General features: G+C 44.3%; 1 protein-coding gene across 5 annotated transcripts in view; it reads left to right on the top strand.

Moving 5' to 3' along the window:
• The window catches only part of LOC310648287 (TGF-beta receptor type-1), a 33,258-nt gene extending 31,135 nt beyond the window's left edge, over positions 1–2,123 (top strand). For 3 of the 5 annotated variants that reach the window (XM_083376042.1, XM_083376043.1, XM_083376040.1), the window contains 3 exons: positions 854–978; positions 1,060–1,190; positions 1,423–2,123. In XM_083376042.1, coding sequence (XP_083232168.1) covers positions 854–978; positions 1,060–1,190; positions 1,423–1,548 — 382 coding nt within the window. In that variant the 3' untranslated portion in view covers positions 1,549–2,123. Of the gene's footprint in view, positions 1–853; positions 979–1,059; positions 1,191–1,422 lie in introns of those variants that run through there. The other 2 variants (XM_083376039.1, XM_083376041.1) reach the window with 2 other exon arrangements.
• The last annotated feature ends 12,540 nt before the right edge of the window (positions 2,124–14,663 follow it).

Raw genomic sequence — 14,663 nt, 5'->3', positions numbered from 1 at the left:
GAGACAATACTCATTCCCTCCGATAGTTCAGAAATTCAGATTCATTCTTCATTTTTCACTATTTGCCAGTTTGTCTAGCCAGGTTGGTCTAGTGGTTAAGGCACCAGGCTAGAAAGCAGGAGACTGAGTTCAAGTCCCACCTTAGCCATGAAAGCCAGCTGGGTGACCTTGGACCAGTCACTCACACTCAGCCCAACCCACCACCTCACAGAGTTGTTGCTGTGGGGAAAATGGGAGGAGGAAGGAATATTAAGTATGTTTACTACCTTGAGTTATTTGTAAAAATGGGATATAAATTAAATAAGGTGGGATATAAATTAAATGAGTTGTCTTTTTCAATCACTTTGCTTGGATACAGCTGAGTCTAGATTATATCTAAGAAAACAGTCATTTATTTTTCTTGTTTCATTCAGACTTTTTATTTGATACAGGGCCAAGAGAACTTCAGAGTTCAGTTCCCTCCATCCCCTCATATTACTCAAGGGCCCAAAGAAATTTACTGAAGGAGGAATAGCACCACACCACACTAGGGCAGCCTCAAGAGTCTTCCTCTCTCCAATATTGGAGAAGGATTCACATTTTGATACAGATATGGGGTACTGAGTGTAGATTAATGAGAAGAAAAAATGAATTTCAACAACTGTAGAACCAGGCTGCAGCATAACAAAATTGACAAAAGTGAAGTGGGTCTGAATACTTTCTGAATGCACTGTATACTTCAATCAGTTGTTACTTTTTAGAATTGAATTGGCCAAGGGCTACAGCTGCTTATGATGGCTTTAAAAATAAAATGTAAATAATGTTCAAGCAACATTGCTTTATAAATAATATATATTTGTCTTTATATTCATAGGTACATGGCTCCTGAGGTACTTGATGATTCCATAAACATGAAACATTTTGAATCTTTCAAAAGAGCAGATATTTATGCAATGGGACTAGTTTTTTTTGAAATAGCTCGTCGATGTTCAATTGGTGGTAGGTACACATAGAAAAACAAATTAACTTCAACCAGTGGTAGAAATGAACCTTAATTGTGTATATGTTTGTACACCTCAGGAATCCATGAAGATTATCAGTTACCATATTATGACCTTGTCCCTTCTGATCCTTCAGTAGAGGAAATGAGGAGAATCGTTTGTGAACAGAAGTTACGACCCAGTATTCCAAATAGATGGAAAAGCTGTGAGGTAAGTTCTTTTCTTTAGTTAAGTTTTACAATACTTTTAAAAATAAAGCAATATTTTTAAAAAAATCAATATTTTGATTTTAAAATTTGAATTAAAAGAACTATGTCAGGATTGTTCTGTTTAAGATTATGGACTCATACTTTGTATTTATGTATAAATGTGTTTAAAATGTTTTGGTTTGTGATACCAAATAATGACTCATGAACTATTTCCTGTTTTTTTTTATTTGCAGGCATTACGTGTAATGGCCAAGATTATGAGAGAATGCTGGTATGCCAATGGTGCAGCTAGACTAACAGCTTTACGCATAAAGAAAACTATGTCACAACTCAGTGAGCAAGAAGGAATAAAAATGTGATTTTGAAAATATTCAAGAAAACATTTGAAAATCAATATGTGCACTTGGCTTGTATATTAAGAACTTTTCTACCTCACCGAGGGAACAGAAAAATATTGCTGTGTTTTATACAGGATAGGATAATCAGTTATTAGTCCAAGATTTATATAGATGCAGTTAACAGTTGTATAGGTTATCAATTATTTTTTGAAGGTCATATTGGTCTCTGTTATGTTGAAAACACAAAGAACAAGCTTGAGAGTGAAACTTGTGCATGCTGTGCATGGCACTGAAGGACAGTATGAAAGATGTTCATGATGGTACACTGCATATTGTCAAATTGATTGGTTTTGTTATTAAGACACTTATTGAATACCTTTCATTGAAACTTACATAGGTGACCTCATTTCATCTGGAATATACATACACAATTTATGCAATACTTTGTATTATATGTCTGTCTTTTACATCAAATAATGACTTGCCTTTAAAATCATTGTACTGTATCAGTGCCAGTTTTGAATTTTCTTAATGTAAATCATTAGGGTATAGAGTATTTGGTCCTTGTAAAATAACACTAAATCTGCATTCCTCAACCTGCTGTCTTCTACATACTTTGATATTACCGTACTAAATTCCTGAATTTCCCAGACAGCATTGTCAGGGTCCTACTAGTTGGGAATCCTAACATACAGGATGGCACCAGGCTACATTAAATAATATGATCATTGGCTACAAGATGATTTCACACTCATACATAAATTTCTTTTTATCAAATGCTCTTACTTTCTAGAAAATAGGAACTAAAGTATGGAGATTAATTCTGTGCTATTCCTACATTTTATATATCACAATGAACATGGGTGTCAATTATAGAACTCTTAAAAAGAGCTTTACTTGTAAAAAGACTTGGATATTTTTAAATTCAGTATGAACACTTAACCTGTTAATATAAGTTGTACTTCTTCAATATTCTATGTCAGAAAAAGTATTTTACATTGTTCTTTCTCTGCAATGAAAAGTACTTTGCTTAACAGGCGACAAGCAAGGCCTTGGCCAAGCTCCTCGGCAGGTGGGCTTCTGCAGCAGGGCCGATCTAGAGAGGCTGGCAGTAGCAGGGGCAGCCCCAGGCAATACCCAGTCCTGGATCTCCCCTGACCCTGGGGAGATTGTTGAAGTTCTGCCATTAAACTGTTAAGCTCTGGTGAGACGCCAAAGGATCTTCCAACCCCACCCCCACCCCCACACTTGAATGAAAACAGAGGAGCCCTGACATGCCCAAGGGATTTAAAGAAATAAGAAATCCTACTGCCTCCAGTTCAGGAGCAATGTACATCTCGATGCATACCTCGTCACAAAAAAGGTGTAACAAAGCAAGAAGTTACTTGGTTGAGTGCATCTGTGACATGTGGCTTCCAGATTTTATTTTACTTTTTTTTAAAAAAGACGTGAATGAATAAGGAAGCTTTGATTTACTTTTCTATTCCTTTTTACATTAACCAAACTTAAGCAAGAACCAAAGAAGCTTGGATTTACTTTTTCTATTCCTTTTTTGCACTAACTGGAAAGTTAAGGCTGCAGATTTTTGAGGATTGTAAACTGTTCTGTGGGAGTGAGGAACTTTCTGACAAAGACATTGTAAACTGTTTTCTATGGGAGTGAGAAGCTTTCCAACAAGCACGTGATACGATAGGTTAAAAAGAACACGTAATTTGTCCTGGCTTCATTGTATTCAAGTATTATTTCAACATTGGCCACATTAGCTCCCAAGACGTAATCCTTAACAGGAGGTTCTTGAATTACCTATTTCCCACAAGAGAAAGACTACAGTATTGAAAAAATAGTTAATACTCTGCCTACGATTAAAGACTCTGTTTGCCTTGAATTTACTGGGCGTATTTGCATGGACATGTTGTGATTCAGCATCAGCCTGTGGTTCCGGCAGCTGAGTTGGATGATTCTGAAGAGGAGGAGGAGGAGGGGTTTGGAGAGCCTTTGGTGTCAGAGGAAGGTTCTGATGCACTGCAGGACTCTCAGCCTGGCCCCTCCCATCTTGTTCTTCATCAGACTCAGCCATGTGAGCACGAGGGATTGGAAGAAGACGATCCACAGCTGGCTTTGTTCAGGGACGCTAGGAGCAGGAGGCAATCTAGCAGAGCAGAAGAGAGGAAGGCAATGAGGCAACTCGGGAGAAGGCAATGAGAAGCCACACCTTGGGACTGCTGATAAAAGGGGAAGGTGTGGGAGGTGCCGGTTGCTGAAGGCAACCGTTTGAAGATCTTCTGCTAGAGTCCTGGTCTGTTATTCCTGTTTAACTCTTGTTTGAACTTTTGGTTTAACTCTTGAACTTTTCGTTTAACTTTTGTTTGAACTCTTTGTAAATAAATTTGGTTGGGTTTTTTCCAGCCTGTTGACTATAAAAAGGGGTTGTCCCTGACATTCAAACAGGGCCAGTCATAGGCTGGAACAGAACAGTTTGCCTTCAGCCTCCCACCCCTTATTATGGAGCAGCTATGTGCTGAGAATGCCCAGCTCACCCAGCAACTTGCTTTGTTGGCAGCTCAGGAGGCTCAATTACAAGCACAGGTCCATGCTGCACCACCACCATCACCATCACCACCACCCAGGAGAAAATGCCAAGTTGCAATGCCAGATAAATTTAATAGCAATCCAGAGATGTTTCCTGCTTTCCTGGGACAGTGCCAGCTATTTATCAGCGTGAGAGCAGCTGATTTCTCCACTGACCGGGATAAGGTGGGGTTTGTGTTAAGCCTTCTCTCTGGTGATGCAGCTCGTTGGGGCACATCCTGCTGGCCCAACTTAGTCCATTGTTGGACAACTTTGTGGAGTTTTGTAATCATATCTGTCTGATGTATGAGGACCCCATAAAGACGCAGACTGCTACCCGACGCCTGAAAGCTCTGAGGCAAGGTCAACGCCCCCTACAGGGCTATATCAGCGATTTTCAGCTGCTTATTTTTTAATTTTAATTCCATTTATATCCCGCCCTTCTCCGAAGACTCAGGGCGGCTTGCAAGCTTAGCAGTAGCCTTCATTCTATGTATATGCCTGCTTATTAGGGCTTTCGCCCCCCCCAGCGACATTATTACAAAGTCAGCTTATTGCCCCCAACAATCTGGGTCCTCATCCTGCTTAGCCAGGATTCAGCCTGGAATGAGGCTGCGCTCATGGACGCTTTCCAGGATGGATTGTCAGAGGAGATGTTAGATGAGCTGGCCTGTGTTGATACTCCCTCAGACCTCAATGGGCTGATCCATCTCTCTCTGTGGATCGACGCTCGGCTGCAGCAGCGAAGGACTTGCCGTGCCACCCCACAGACCCCTGCAGCCCCTGTTTTGCATGAGACCCCAGTTCAAAGGGAGGAGCCAATGGAGCTAGGTGCTGCCAGGCCTCGTCTATCGGTGGCAGAAATAAACAGGTGACATTTGGGGGGTTGTGTTTTTACTGTGGGGACCCTGAGCATTTGGCTGCCTTCTGCCCAAAGAAACGACGGCGGGCGTCAGTGACTGAATCTGCCCCAAGAAAACCCCCTACTCCTCTGTTGGGAAATGCCCCGAGCCCGATCTAAAAGGTGTGTTAGGTCAGGCGTCCCACAACACCGAGCGACGTCTTTCCGATGCTGCCTGTGGACCTCCACGGCATCTGATATTGGAGGCACGTCTGATCCTCCCTGGCAAGCCGAAGGGGATTCCAGTCCATGCCTTAATTGACTCTGGGGCCACCACAAATTTTATGGACTCAGCATTTGTGGCCAAATGGGCTGTTCCCCAGTGCCCAGTGGACCCGCCCATGTTAGTGGAGACTATCGATGGTCGAGTGCTCCTGTCTGGCCCAATTAAGGCCACCACACAACTGTTATGTATGGCCATCAGTTCACATGAGGAGGCCATACAGTTCTATATCACCTCAGATCTGCATTTCCCCGTGGTCTTGGGACTGGTGTGGCTCCGGGTGCATGACCCACAGATCTATTGGTCACAGAACTTGGTCACCTTCGCAAGCTTACAGTGCGTGGACCACACTGTCCATATCTGTGCCGGCCAGGTGGAGGGTTCCCCAGGGATTTCCTTGCCTTCCAAACTGACTGAATTTGCTGATGTGTTCAGTAAGACAGAGGCGGATCAATTACCCCTGCACAGGCCCTATGTCTGCCCCATTGATTTAGTCCCTGACGCGTCTCTCCCAGTGGGACGTTTGTACTCCATGTCGGACTCTGAGTTGGCTGCATTGCGGAACTTTCTCGACAAGAATTTGGCTCGGGGTTTCATCCGGCCCTCGTCCTCGCCAGTGCCTGCACCCGTGCTTTTCGTCAAAAGAAGTCTGGTGAAGTGCGGCTTTGCTGCGATTATAGAAAATTAAATGCCATCATGGTGCGCAATCTTTACCCGCTGCCCCTCATCCCCAAACTCTTGGACCGACTCCGGGAGGCTAAGATCTTCACGAAACTGGACTTGCATGGAGCTTACAATCTTGTCAGAGTTTGGTCGGATGATGAGTGGAAGACGGCGTTTGGTACTCGATACGGACACTTTGAATACACAGTGATGCCATTTGGCCTGACCAACGCCCCCGCTGTGTTCCAGCATTTCATGAACGATATTTTCTGGGATTTGTTAGTTCAGTTTGTCGTGATCTACTTGGACGACATCCTGATCTACTCCCTGTCACGAGAGGTGCACCATCAACATCTCCGTCATGTCCTGCAGCGACTCCGAGAACATCGGCTGTATGCCAAATTGGAGAAGTGCCAGATCTACCGGGTGATTTTCTGGGTTACCGCATTTCTCCTGAGGGCATCGCCATGGAGCCAAGTAAGGTCGAGTCTTTGCAGAGTTGGCAACCCCCACGTCGTGTGAAGGATGTTCAGCGATTTTTTGGGTTCGCCAATTACTATCAGGCTTTCATCCCTGGGTTTGCTACCCTGACAGCCCCCCTCACTCGGCTCCTGCAGAAGAAGACTCGGTTTTAGTGGGACGCTCCAGAACAACGGGCTTTCCAGGCTTTGAAGGAAGCCTTCATGAAGGAGCTAATCTTGAAGCATCCTGACCTGCAATGGCCGTTTGTCGTGGAGGCAGACACCTCCGACATTGCCATTGGGGCAGTGTTACTCCAGGCAATGATGCCTGGCGGTACCCTGTTGTGCGTACCATTCATGGAAACTGAATCCATCGGAGCACAACTATACCATCTGGGAGAAGGAGCTGCTGGCCATCAAAATGGCGTTCAAGGCCTGGAGGCATCATCTGGAGGGGGTGCGGCAACAAATCGCGGTCTGGACGGACCATAAGAATTTGGAAAGCCTGCAGACCGCTCGGAAATTGAACCAACGCCAAATTCGGTGGTCTCTTTTCTTTGCGAGGTTCAATTTCCAAGTCAAGTACATACCCAGCGGTCACAATCAATGAGCGGATGCTCTGTCCAGGAAGCCCAAATATTCCCGAGTGGAAGACAAGCTTCTGCCCAGAACAGTGATCCCCATCAAGTCTTTTTCTACAGTGAGGGAGCCGATAGATATATGGGCTCGGATCCGGGAGGCACAGCAGCAGGATGTGTGGGTGGCTCAGCGGAAGGAGGTGGGGCCAGATTCTCCATAGACAGTCACGGATGAACTGTTATTTTATCCTGACCGACTCTATGTTCCGGTAGGGCCACTCAGGGGACTCATCCTCAGCCAGTGTCACGATAACCTGGCGGCAGGGCATTTTGGCCTGTTCAAGACCCTGAACCTGGTCTCCCATACCTTCTGGTGGCCCCGAGTCTGACACGACATCCAGGCCTACGTCACTTCCTGTATTCCATGTCGGCAGGCCAAGTCAGTGACAGGGGCCCCGCCCAGATTACTGCAGCCCTTGCCGACACCTAAAAGACCCTGGGGGGCTGTGTCCATGGACTTTCTTATGGATTTACCCCCGTCTTCTGGTTTTACGACGGTGTTTGTGGTGGACATGCTGACCAAGACGGCGCATTTCATCCCATGTCGTGGTTTACCGTCAGCCTGCGCCACTAGTCGTATGTTCATTCAGCAGGTGTTTCGTCTGCACGGCCTCCCTGATAGAGTCATATCTGATAGAGGGGCCCAGTTTACAGCCCGTTTCTGGCAGGAGTTGATGCATGTGTTGGATGTCAAGATTTGCCTCTCGTCCACGCATCATCCTCAAACTGACGGGGACAGAGAAGGTAATCGGTATTCTAGAGCAATATCTGCGCTGCTATGTCAATCAGCAGCAAAACAATTGGGTGGACTATCTGGCCATAGCTGAGTTTGCATTCAACAACTCGCAGCACACCTCCAAACAGATGACACTGTTCTTAGCCAATGTGGGATATCACCCCCGGTTTTTCCCCCTTTCCCCATTAGACTCACCGGAGCCAGCAGCAAACGACTACATGGCAGAGTTACAGGCGATCCACCGATTGGTGCAGCGACAGTTAAAGAAGGCCAAGGCCGAACAAAAGATTTGCTGATTGGTCGAGGTGGGATACGCCTCCACTATTGGGAGATCGGGTTTGCCTGTGCACCAGGAACCTACCGTCAACCCGGCCAGCTAAGAAGTTAGACCACCGATATTTAGGACCGTTCCCAATCGAGGCTGTCATCAATCTGGTCGCCTATCGCTTAACTCTGCCACGTTCCCTGCATATGCATCTGGTCTTCCATCTGTCTCTGTTGGTCCCCGAGCAACCGGCGTGTCCACTCCGCCAAGCAGAACCTCCCCCACCAGAACATCGTGACGAAGACAGCACCCCCGAGTACGAGGTCACCAACATCAGAGACTCCCATTGGCTGAAAGGTCATTTCCAGTACCTGATCGAATGGAAAGGCTACGGACCAGAGGAGTTCACCTGGGAAGATGCAACCACCGTTCATGCTCCTGATTTGGTGTCTGCCTTCCATGAAAAATTCCCATCCCGACCGCATCTGGATCGGCAGACCCGGGGGGAGGGCTCTGCAGTGCAGGATAGTGTTGTGATTCAGCGTTAACCTGTGGTTCCAGCAGCTGAGTTGGATGATTCTGAAGAGTAGGAGGAGGAGGGGTTTGAGAGCCTTTGGTGTCCTGCACTGCAGGACTCTCAGCCTGGCCCCTCCCGTCTTGTTCTTCATCAGATTCAGCCGTGTGAGCACGAGGGATTGGAAGATGACGATCCACAGCTGGCTTTGTTCAGGGATGCAGGAGGCAATCTAGCAGAGCAGAACAGAGGAAGGCAATGAGGTAACTCGGGAGAAGGCAATGAGAAGCCATGCCTTGGGACTGCTGATAAAAGGGGAAGGTGTGGGAGGTGCTGGTTGCTGAAGGCAACCGTTTGAAGATCTTCTGCTAGAGTCCTGGTCTGTTATTCCTGTTTAACTCTTGTTTGAACTTTTGGTTTAACTCTTGAACTTTTCGTTTAACTTTTGTTTGAACTCTTTGTAAATAAATTTGGTTGGGTTTTTTCCAGCCTGTTGACTATAAAAAGGGGTTGTCCCTGACATTCAAACAGGGCTGGTCGTAGGCTGAAACAGAACAGGACAATAACAAAGTCATGGAGAAAGAGGCTAGCCCTATAGTGTCCTGCAAAGTATGTGCCGTGTTTGTATTCCTGCCCATGCAAAATTCAAATTATATCTGCACCAAATGTAAATTGATTTGATTGCTGGAAGAGAAATTGGAGAGTCTAGAGGTATGTCTAGCCATTCTGGCACTTGTCTGTGAACATGAGGAACTCCTAGTAAAGGGCAGAGGTCTGTGTCCAAACAACACAGCAAGGTAGAAGCAACTACCAGGAAAAATGAACCTCAAGAGCAAGACTGTTGGCAGCACGTTACTCATACGATCAAACAAGCTGAGAAGACTGTCCCCACAACCACTGGAGCTGAACAATCAATTCCATAACCTCCCCCTGGAGGAAAAAATGCAAACATCAGGAGAAGGGTCTCCAATGTTCAAGTAGCTCAGATCCCCCCCCCTCAAAAACAAGGCATGTGTTAGTGATTGGTGACTCACTTTTCAGAGGAACAGAATTGGCAATCTAGACCAGACAAGCTAGTGTGGGAGGTGTTTTGTCTCCCTGGTGCTAAGATCACAGACATGTCAAGAGAGGCTTACCAATATAAGCCCACTGATTATTATCCATTTCTCCTCTTCCACATTGGGACAAATGATACAACCAAGAGTCTGGAAAAACTAGGGACTATGAGCAACTAGAGAGGAAAGAAAAACAATTCGGGCCACAGGTAGCCTTCTCTTCCATACTGCCAACCATAGGTCAACACCCAACAAGGGAACAGATTATTTTAGAAGTAAACCGCAGGCTCAAGGAATGGTGCCATTGAGAAAACTTTGGATTTCTGTACCATGGTTTACGTAGAGGAAATGCTTCTGGCAAGAGAGAGGCTGCACCTCACAAGGACTGGGAAGAATGTGTCTGGAAAATGACTGATTCAGCTCATCCAAAGGACTTTAAACTAAAAATGGAAGGGCCGGGTGGTCAATCTTTAAGACCAAACCCCAAGCATAAACCCCAAGACAACAATTCAGAAAACGAGGAAGGGAGTGTTGAGAAGGAAGGGGAACTCAGGTATAAAACAGGAGACACAGGGAGCAAACACATGGTCAGCCATAAAGGGCTCAGATCTTTATTCACTAATGCTCAAAGCATGAGGAATAAACAGAGAACTTGAAGTCCTAGTACATGAGGGCAGGTAAAATATTGTTGCCATTCCTGAAACTTGGTGGGATGGAACCCATGATTGCAATGTACTGCTAGAAGGATATACACTGTTCAAAAGCAACAGACCCAACAAAAGAGGAAAAGTTGCATTGTATGTAAGTAATCACTACACCTCCACAGAAATACATGATACCAAAGGTGAAAGCCCTCTTGAATGCATTTGGGTAAATATTAGAAGAAAAAGAAATGACATTGCTATAGATGTATACTACAGGCCACCCAACCAAGCAGAGGAGATAGATGAACATTTTGCTAATCAGCTGAATAAGGTGTGCAGGAAACACACCACTGTAGTAATGGGGGACTTTAGCTACCCTGACATCAACTGGGAAACAAAGTATGCAGCAAGTGGGAGAGCGAAGAGGTTTGTGATGTGTCTAGCTGACAACTTTGTCATCCAAAAGGTAGAGGAGGGAACTAGAGGGTCAGCTATACTGGACTTAATTCTTATTAATAGGGAGGAAATGATTGAAGAGGTGGAAGTTGTAGGAACTTTGGGGGAGAATGACGTCATACTAGAATTCAACACAATGCAGGCACAGGTAATTGAACAAAGACTAGCGTTTTATATTTTCAAGAGAGCATATTTCAACAAACTAAGATTAGGAAGGATTCCATAGATCGAAACCCTAAAGAGAAAAAAAAGATGCTTGGGAGACACTGAAAACCAAGATTATCAAACCCCAATCAAAACCACAGAGAAAGAAAAACTAGAGGCCCAAGACAAAACTTGTATGATTACACAAACTGAGGGACAAAAGGAAGTATAAAAAAAGGGAAAGAGGAGCACATAACGAACAGAATGCCAGCAAATAGCCCAAATCTGCAAGGATGGAGTCAGGAAAGCTAAGGCTCAGAATGAACTAAGATTTGCAACAAATGCCAAAAATAACAAAGTTTCTTTCAATATGCAAGGAATAAGAAGGTCAAGGAAATCGGTTCACTAATGGGAGAAGAAGGCAAGATGGTGATGGGCAGCAGGGAGAAAGTGGAACTGCCTAATTCCTTCTTTGTGTCCATCTTCATGCAAAAGGAAAAAATAGCTGAACCTATCAAAAGCAGCAAAAGGGATGCGGTGGCTCAGTGGGTTAGGACGCTGAGCTTGTCAATCAGATGGTTGGCAGTTTGGCGGGTCGAATCCCGAGTGCCACGTAACAGAGTAAGCACCTGTTACTCGTCCCAGCTTCTGCCAACCTAGCAGTTCGAAAGCATGTAAAAATGCAAGTAGAAAAATAGGGACCACTACGGTGGGAAGGTAACAGAGTTCTGTGCGCCTTTGGCGTCTAGTCATGCTGGCCACATGACCACGGACACGTCCTCGGACAAGCGCTGGCTCTTTGGCTTTGAAATGGAGATGAGCACCGGCCCCTAGAGTCAGAAACGACTAGCACGCATGTGCGGGGGAACCTTTACCTTTGCCTTTATCAAAAGCAGCACAATGGGAGAGAGAGCAGGAATGCAGGTCACAATAGGCAAGAAAATGGTAAGAGAACACCTATTCAATCCATCAATCTTTATTTATTGATTAGCCCATGGGCCATATCAAGTTACCAGATTCCAAAAACAAAATATCACCAAAACTTGACAAAAACAATTCAAATGGAACTGGATAAAATACAATTTAAAATAAAACTGAAACAAAATACAATCTAAATGAAATCAGGATAAAATACAATGATTTAAGAAACAGGTTAAATATAATTAAAATTATATTACAATGTCACCCCTGCATCTGCCCCAAACAGTCTTAAAACTACTTTTAAAATTACAGTACATGGTTAAATCAAGTGATCTTTCCTACAATCTACCACACTCTGCTGCACCAACCTTGTTCTTATTTCCATCAACTTTACAGCAAATTTGGCAATCCATTTCACCAACTGTAAATTAGAACCTAACAAACAATGATGCAAGAAGCGCTCTTTAGACTTAGGGGTACTGGTATAAAAGATCCTGCCCAACTGGTGTTTCCTCAAATCTGAATACAGGGGACAATCAAAAATTACATGGGATATTGTTTCAACTTCCCCCATCCCGCATAAACAGACTCTTTCACTTACAGGACTCCCCCTATACCTGCCCCAAAGCATGTTCGTTTGAAGTTGGTCCAATCTCAATTTGGTAAAAATTCTCCTTAAGATGGGAGATAAAGGCAAAGTTAAATATTTTTCTATTTTAAAATTTTGTTTATTATCCGATAACCAGGGACAAACTTTTACTGCTGTCACCTGTGCAATGTCCGATTGTGCACTTATGTCCTTAAATCTCTGTGTAATCCAAGATTGAATCTGCCTAAGATCGTACTGCTGCCAGTTTAACGGAATACCAAAGCTAGATACCTGCTTCAAAACTCTTGATAACCAATTATTTTTATTACTTGAGATTAGAGAACACCTATTCACTCTGGATAAGTCCAAACTGCCAGGACAAGATGGTTTACATCCTAGGGTACTGAAGGAGCTGGCAGATGTGATCTCGGAACTGCTGAACAAAATCTTTCAGACCTCCTGGAGCATGGGGAAAATGTTACAGGACTGTAAAAGAGCTGATGTGGTTCCAATTTTCAAAAAGGGGAAACAGGTGGAACCAGGAAACTACAGACCAATCAGCCTAACATCAATACCTGTGAATATCATGGAAAAGCTAAGCTGATGATTTGTGAGCAACTAGAAACAAAGCAATCAATAGAAGCCAGCATGTGTTTGTTGAAAACAGATCATGCCAGACAAACATGTATTTCCTTCTTTGATAAAGTGACTAAATTAGTGGATCAGGGAAATGCTATGAACATAGTATACTTGGTCTTCAGTAAGGCATTTGACAAAGTAGAGCACAGCCTACTTCCTGGTAAGATAGAACAATGTGGGATAGACTGTACCACCACGAGATGGATTTGCAACTGGTTGACCAACCACATTCTGCATGTAGTCCTCAGTGGAACTACATCTACGTGGAGGGAAGCATGCAGTGGGGTATCTCAAGGTTCTGTCTTGGGCCCAGTGCTCTTCAACATCTTCATGAATGATCTAGATGAGGAGATAGAAGGCGAACTCATCAAATTTGCAGACACAAAGCTAGGGGTAATTGCCAGCATTTCATAAGATAGACTCAAGATTCAGAAGGATGTTAACAGACTTAAGCATTGGCCCCTATCCAACAAGATGCAGTTCAGTGGTGAGAAAAATAAGGTGCTGCACTTAGGCAGGAAAGACCAAATGCACAGGTATAGAATAGGCAGTACCTGGCTCAACAGTAGTAACTGTCGCAAATGAGGGTGAGTATATGTGTCACAGGGTAATGTTGCAGGATCCAATCTGGGTCAGTCACTGGGACCAGAAGTTTTGTCTTCTGAGCTTTCGGACTCATGCTGGAGCTAGAGAGAATTTCCCTGAAGATGGGCTCCAGCATGAGTCCGAAAGCTTGGAAGACAACACCTCTTGTCCCGGTGACCAACTCAGATTGGATCCAGTAGAACTGTAACTGTGATTGGGATCTTAGTGTCCTAGTGGACTATCACCTAAGTATAAGCCAGTAATGTGCAGCAGCAGCCAGAAAAGTCAATACAGTCCTAGGGTGCATCAACAGAGGATAGTGTCAAGATCATGGGAAGTGATAGTGCCGATCTATACTGTGAGGCCACACTTGGAATACTGTGTCCAGTTCTCATCACAATACAAAAAAGATGCTGAGGCCCTAGAAAGTGCAGAGAAGACCAACAAACATGATAAGGGATCTGTAAGCTAAACCGTATGCTGAACAGTTAAGGGAAATAGGTTTGTCTACCCTAATGGAGAGAGGACCTCCAAGGTTCCTTCCAGCCCTATCATTCTATATTACTATGCTCTTTGCTAAATGCTTTTCTAAGGATGATCCATGCAGAAAAACAACGTGTTTAGATTGGAATTGGATATGCCTAGTCTAATGAAAAGAAGAACTAGGGGTGACATGATAGCTGTCAATACACAAGTTTAACATATGAAATGGCTACTTCATCTCTTGTCAAGCAATAACATTCGATGTTAGCAGCGTTGACAATAGCAGTCTTCCAATACTTGAGGGGCTGTCACCAAGAAGAGGGAGTCAACCTAATCTCCAAGCAACCTGAGGGCAGGACAAGAAGTAATGAATGGAAACTTATCAAGGAGAGATCCAACCTACTGTAGAACTAAGGAGAATTTTCCTGACAGTGAGAACAATTAACCAGTGGAAGGGCTTACTTCCAGAATTTGTGGGTGCTCCATCACTGGAGGTTTTTAAGAAGAGATTGGACAGCCATTTGTCCAGAATGTTATAAGGTCTCCTGCTTGAGGGGGATTGGACTAGGAGACCTCCAAGGTCTCTTCCAACTCTGTTATTCTGTTATTAGATACAGTAGTCTTACTGGATTTAGTCTGTGCAAAATAGGA

This window comes from Vipera ursinii (genome assembly GCF_947247035.1).
Source record: "Vipera ursinii genome assembly, chromosome: W".
Lineage (NCBI taxonomy): Eukaryota > Metazoa > Chordata > Lepidosauria > Squamata > Viperidae > Vipera > Vipera ursinii.
Note: the sequence above shows the minus strand (reverse complement) of the source record. Positions and strands in the feature narration are given on the sequence as shown.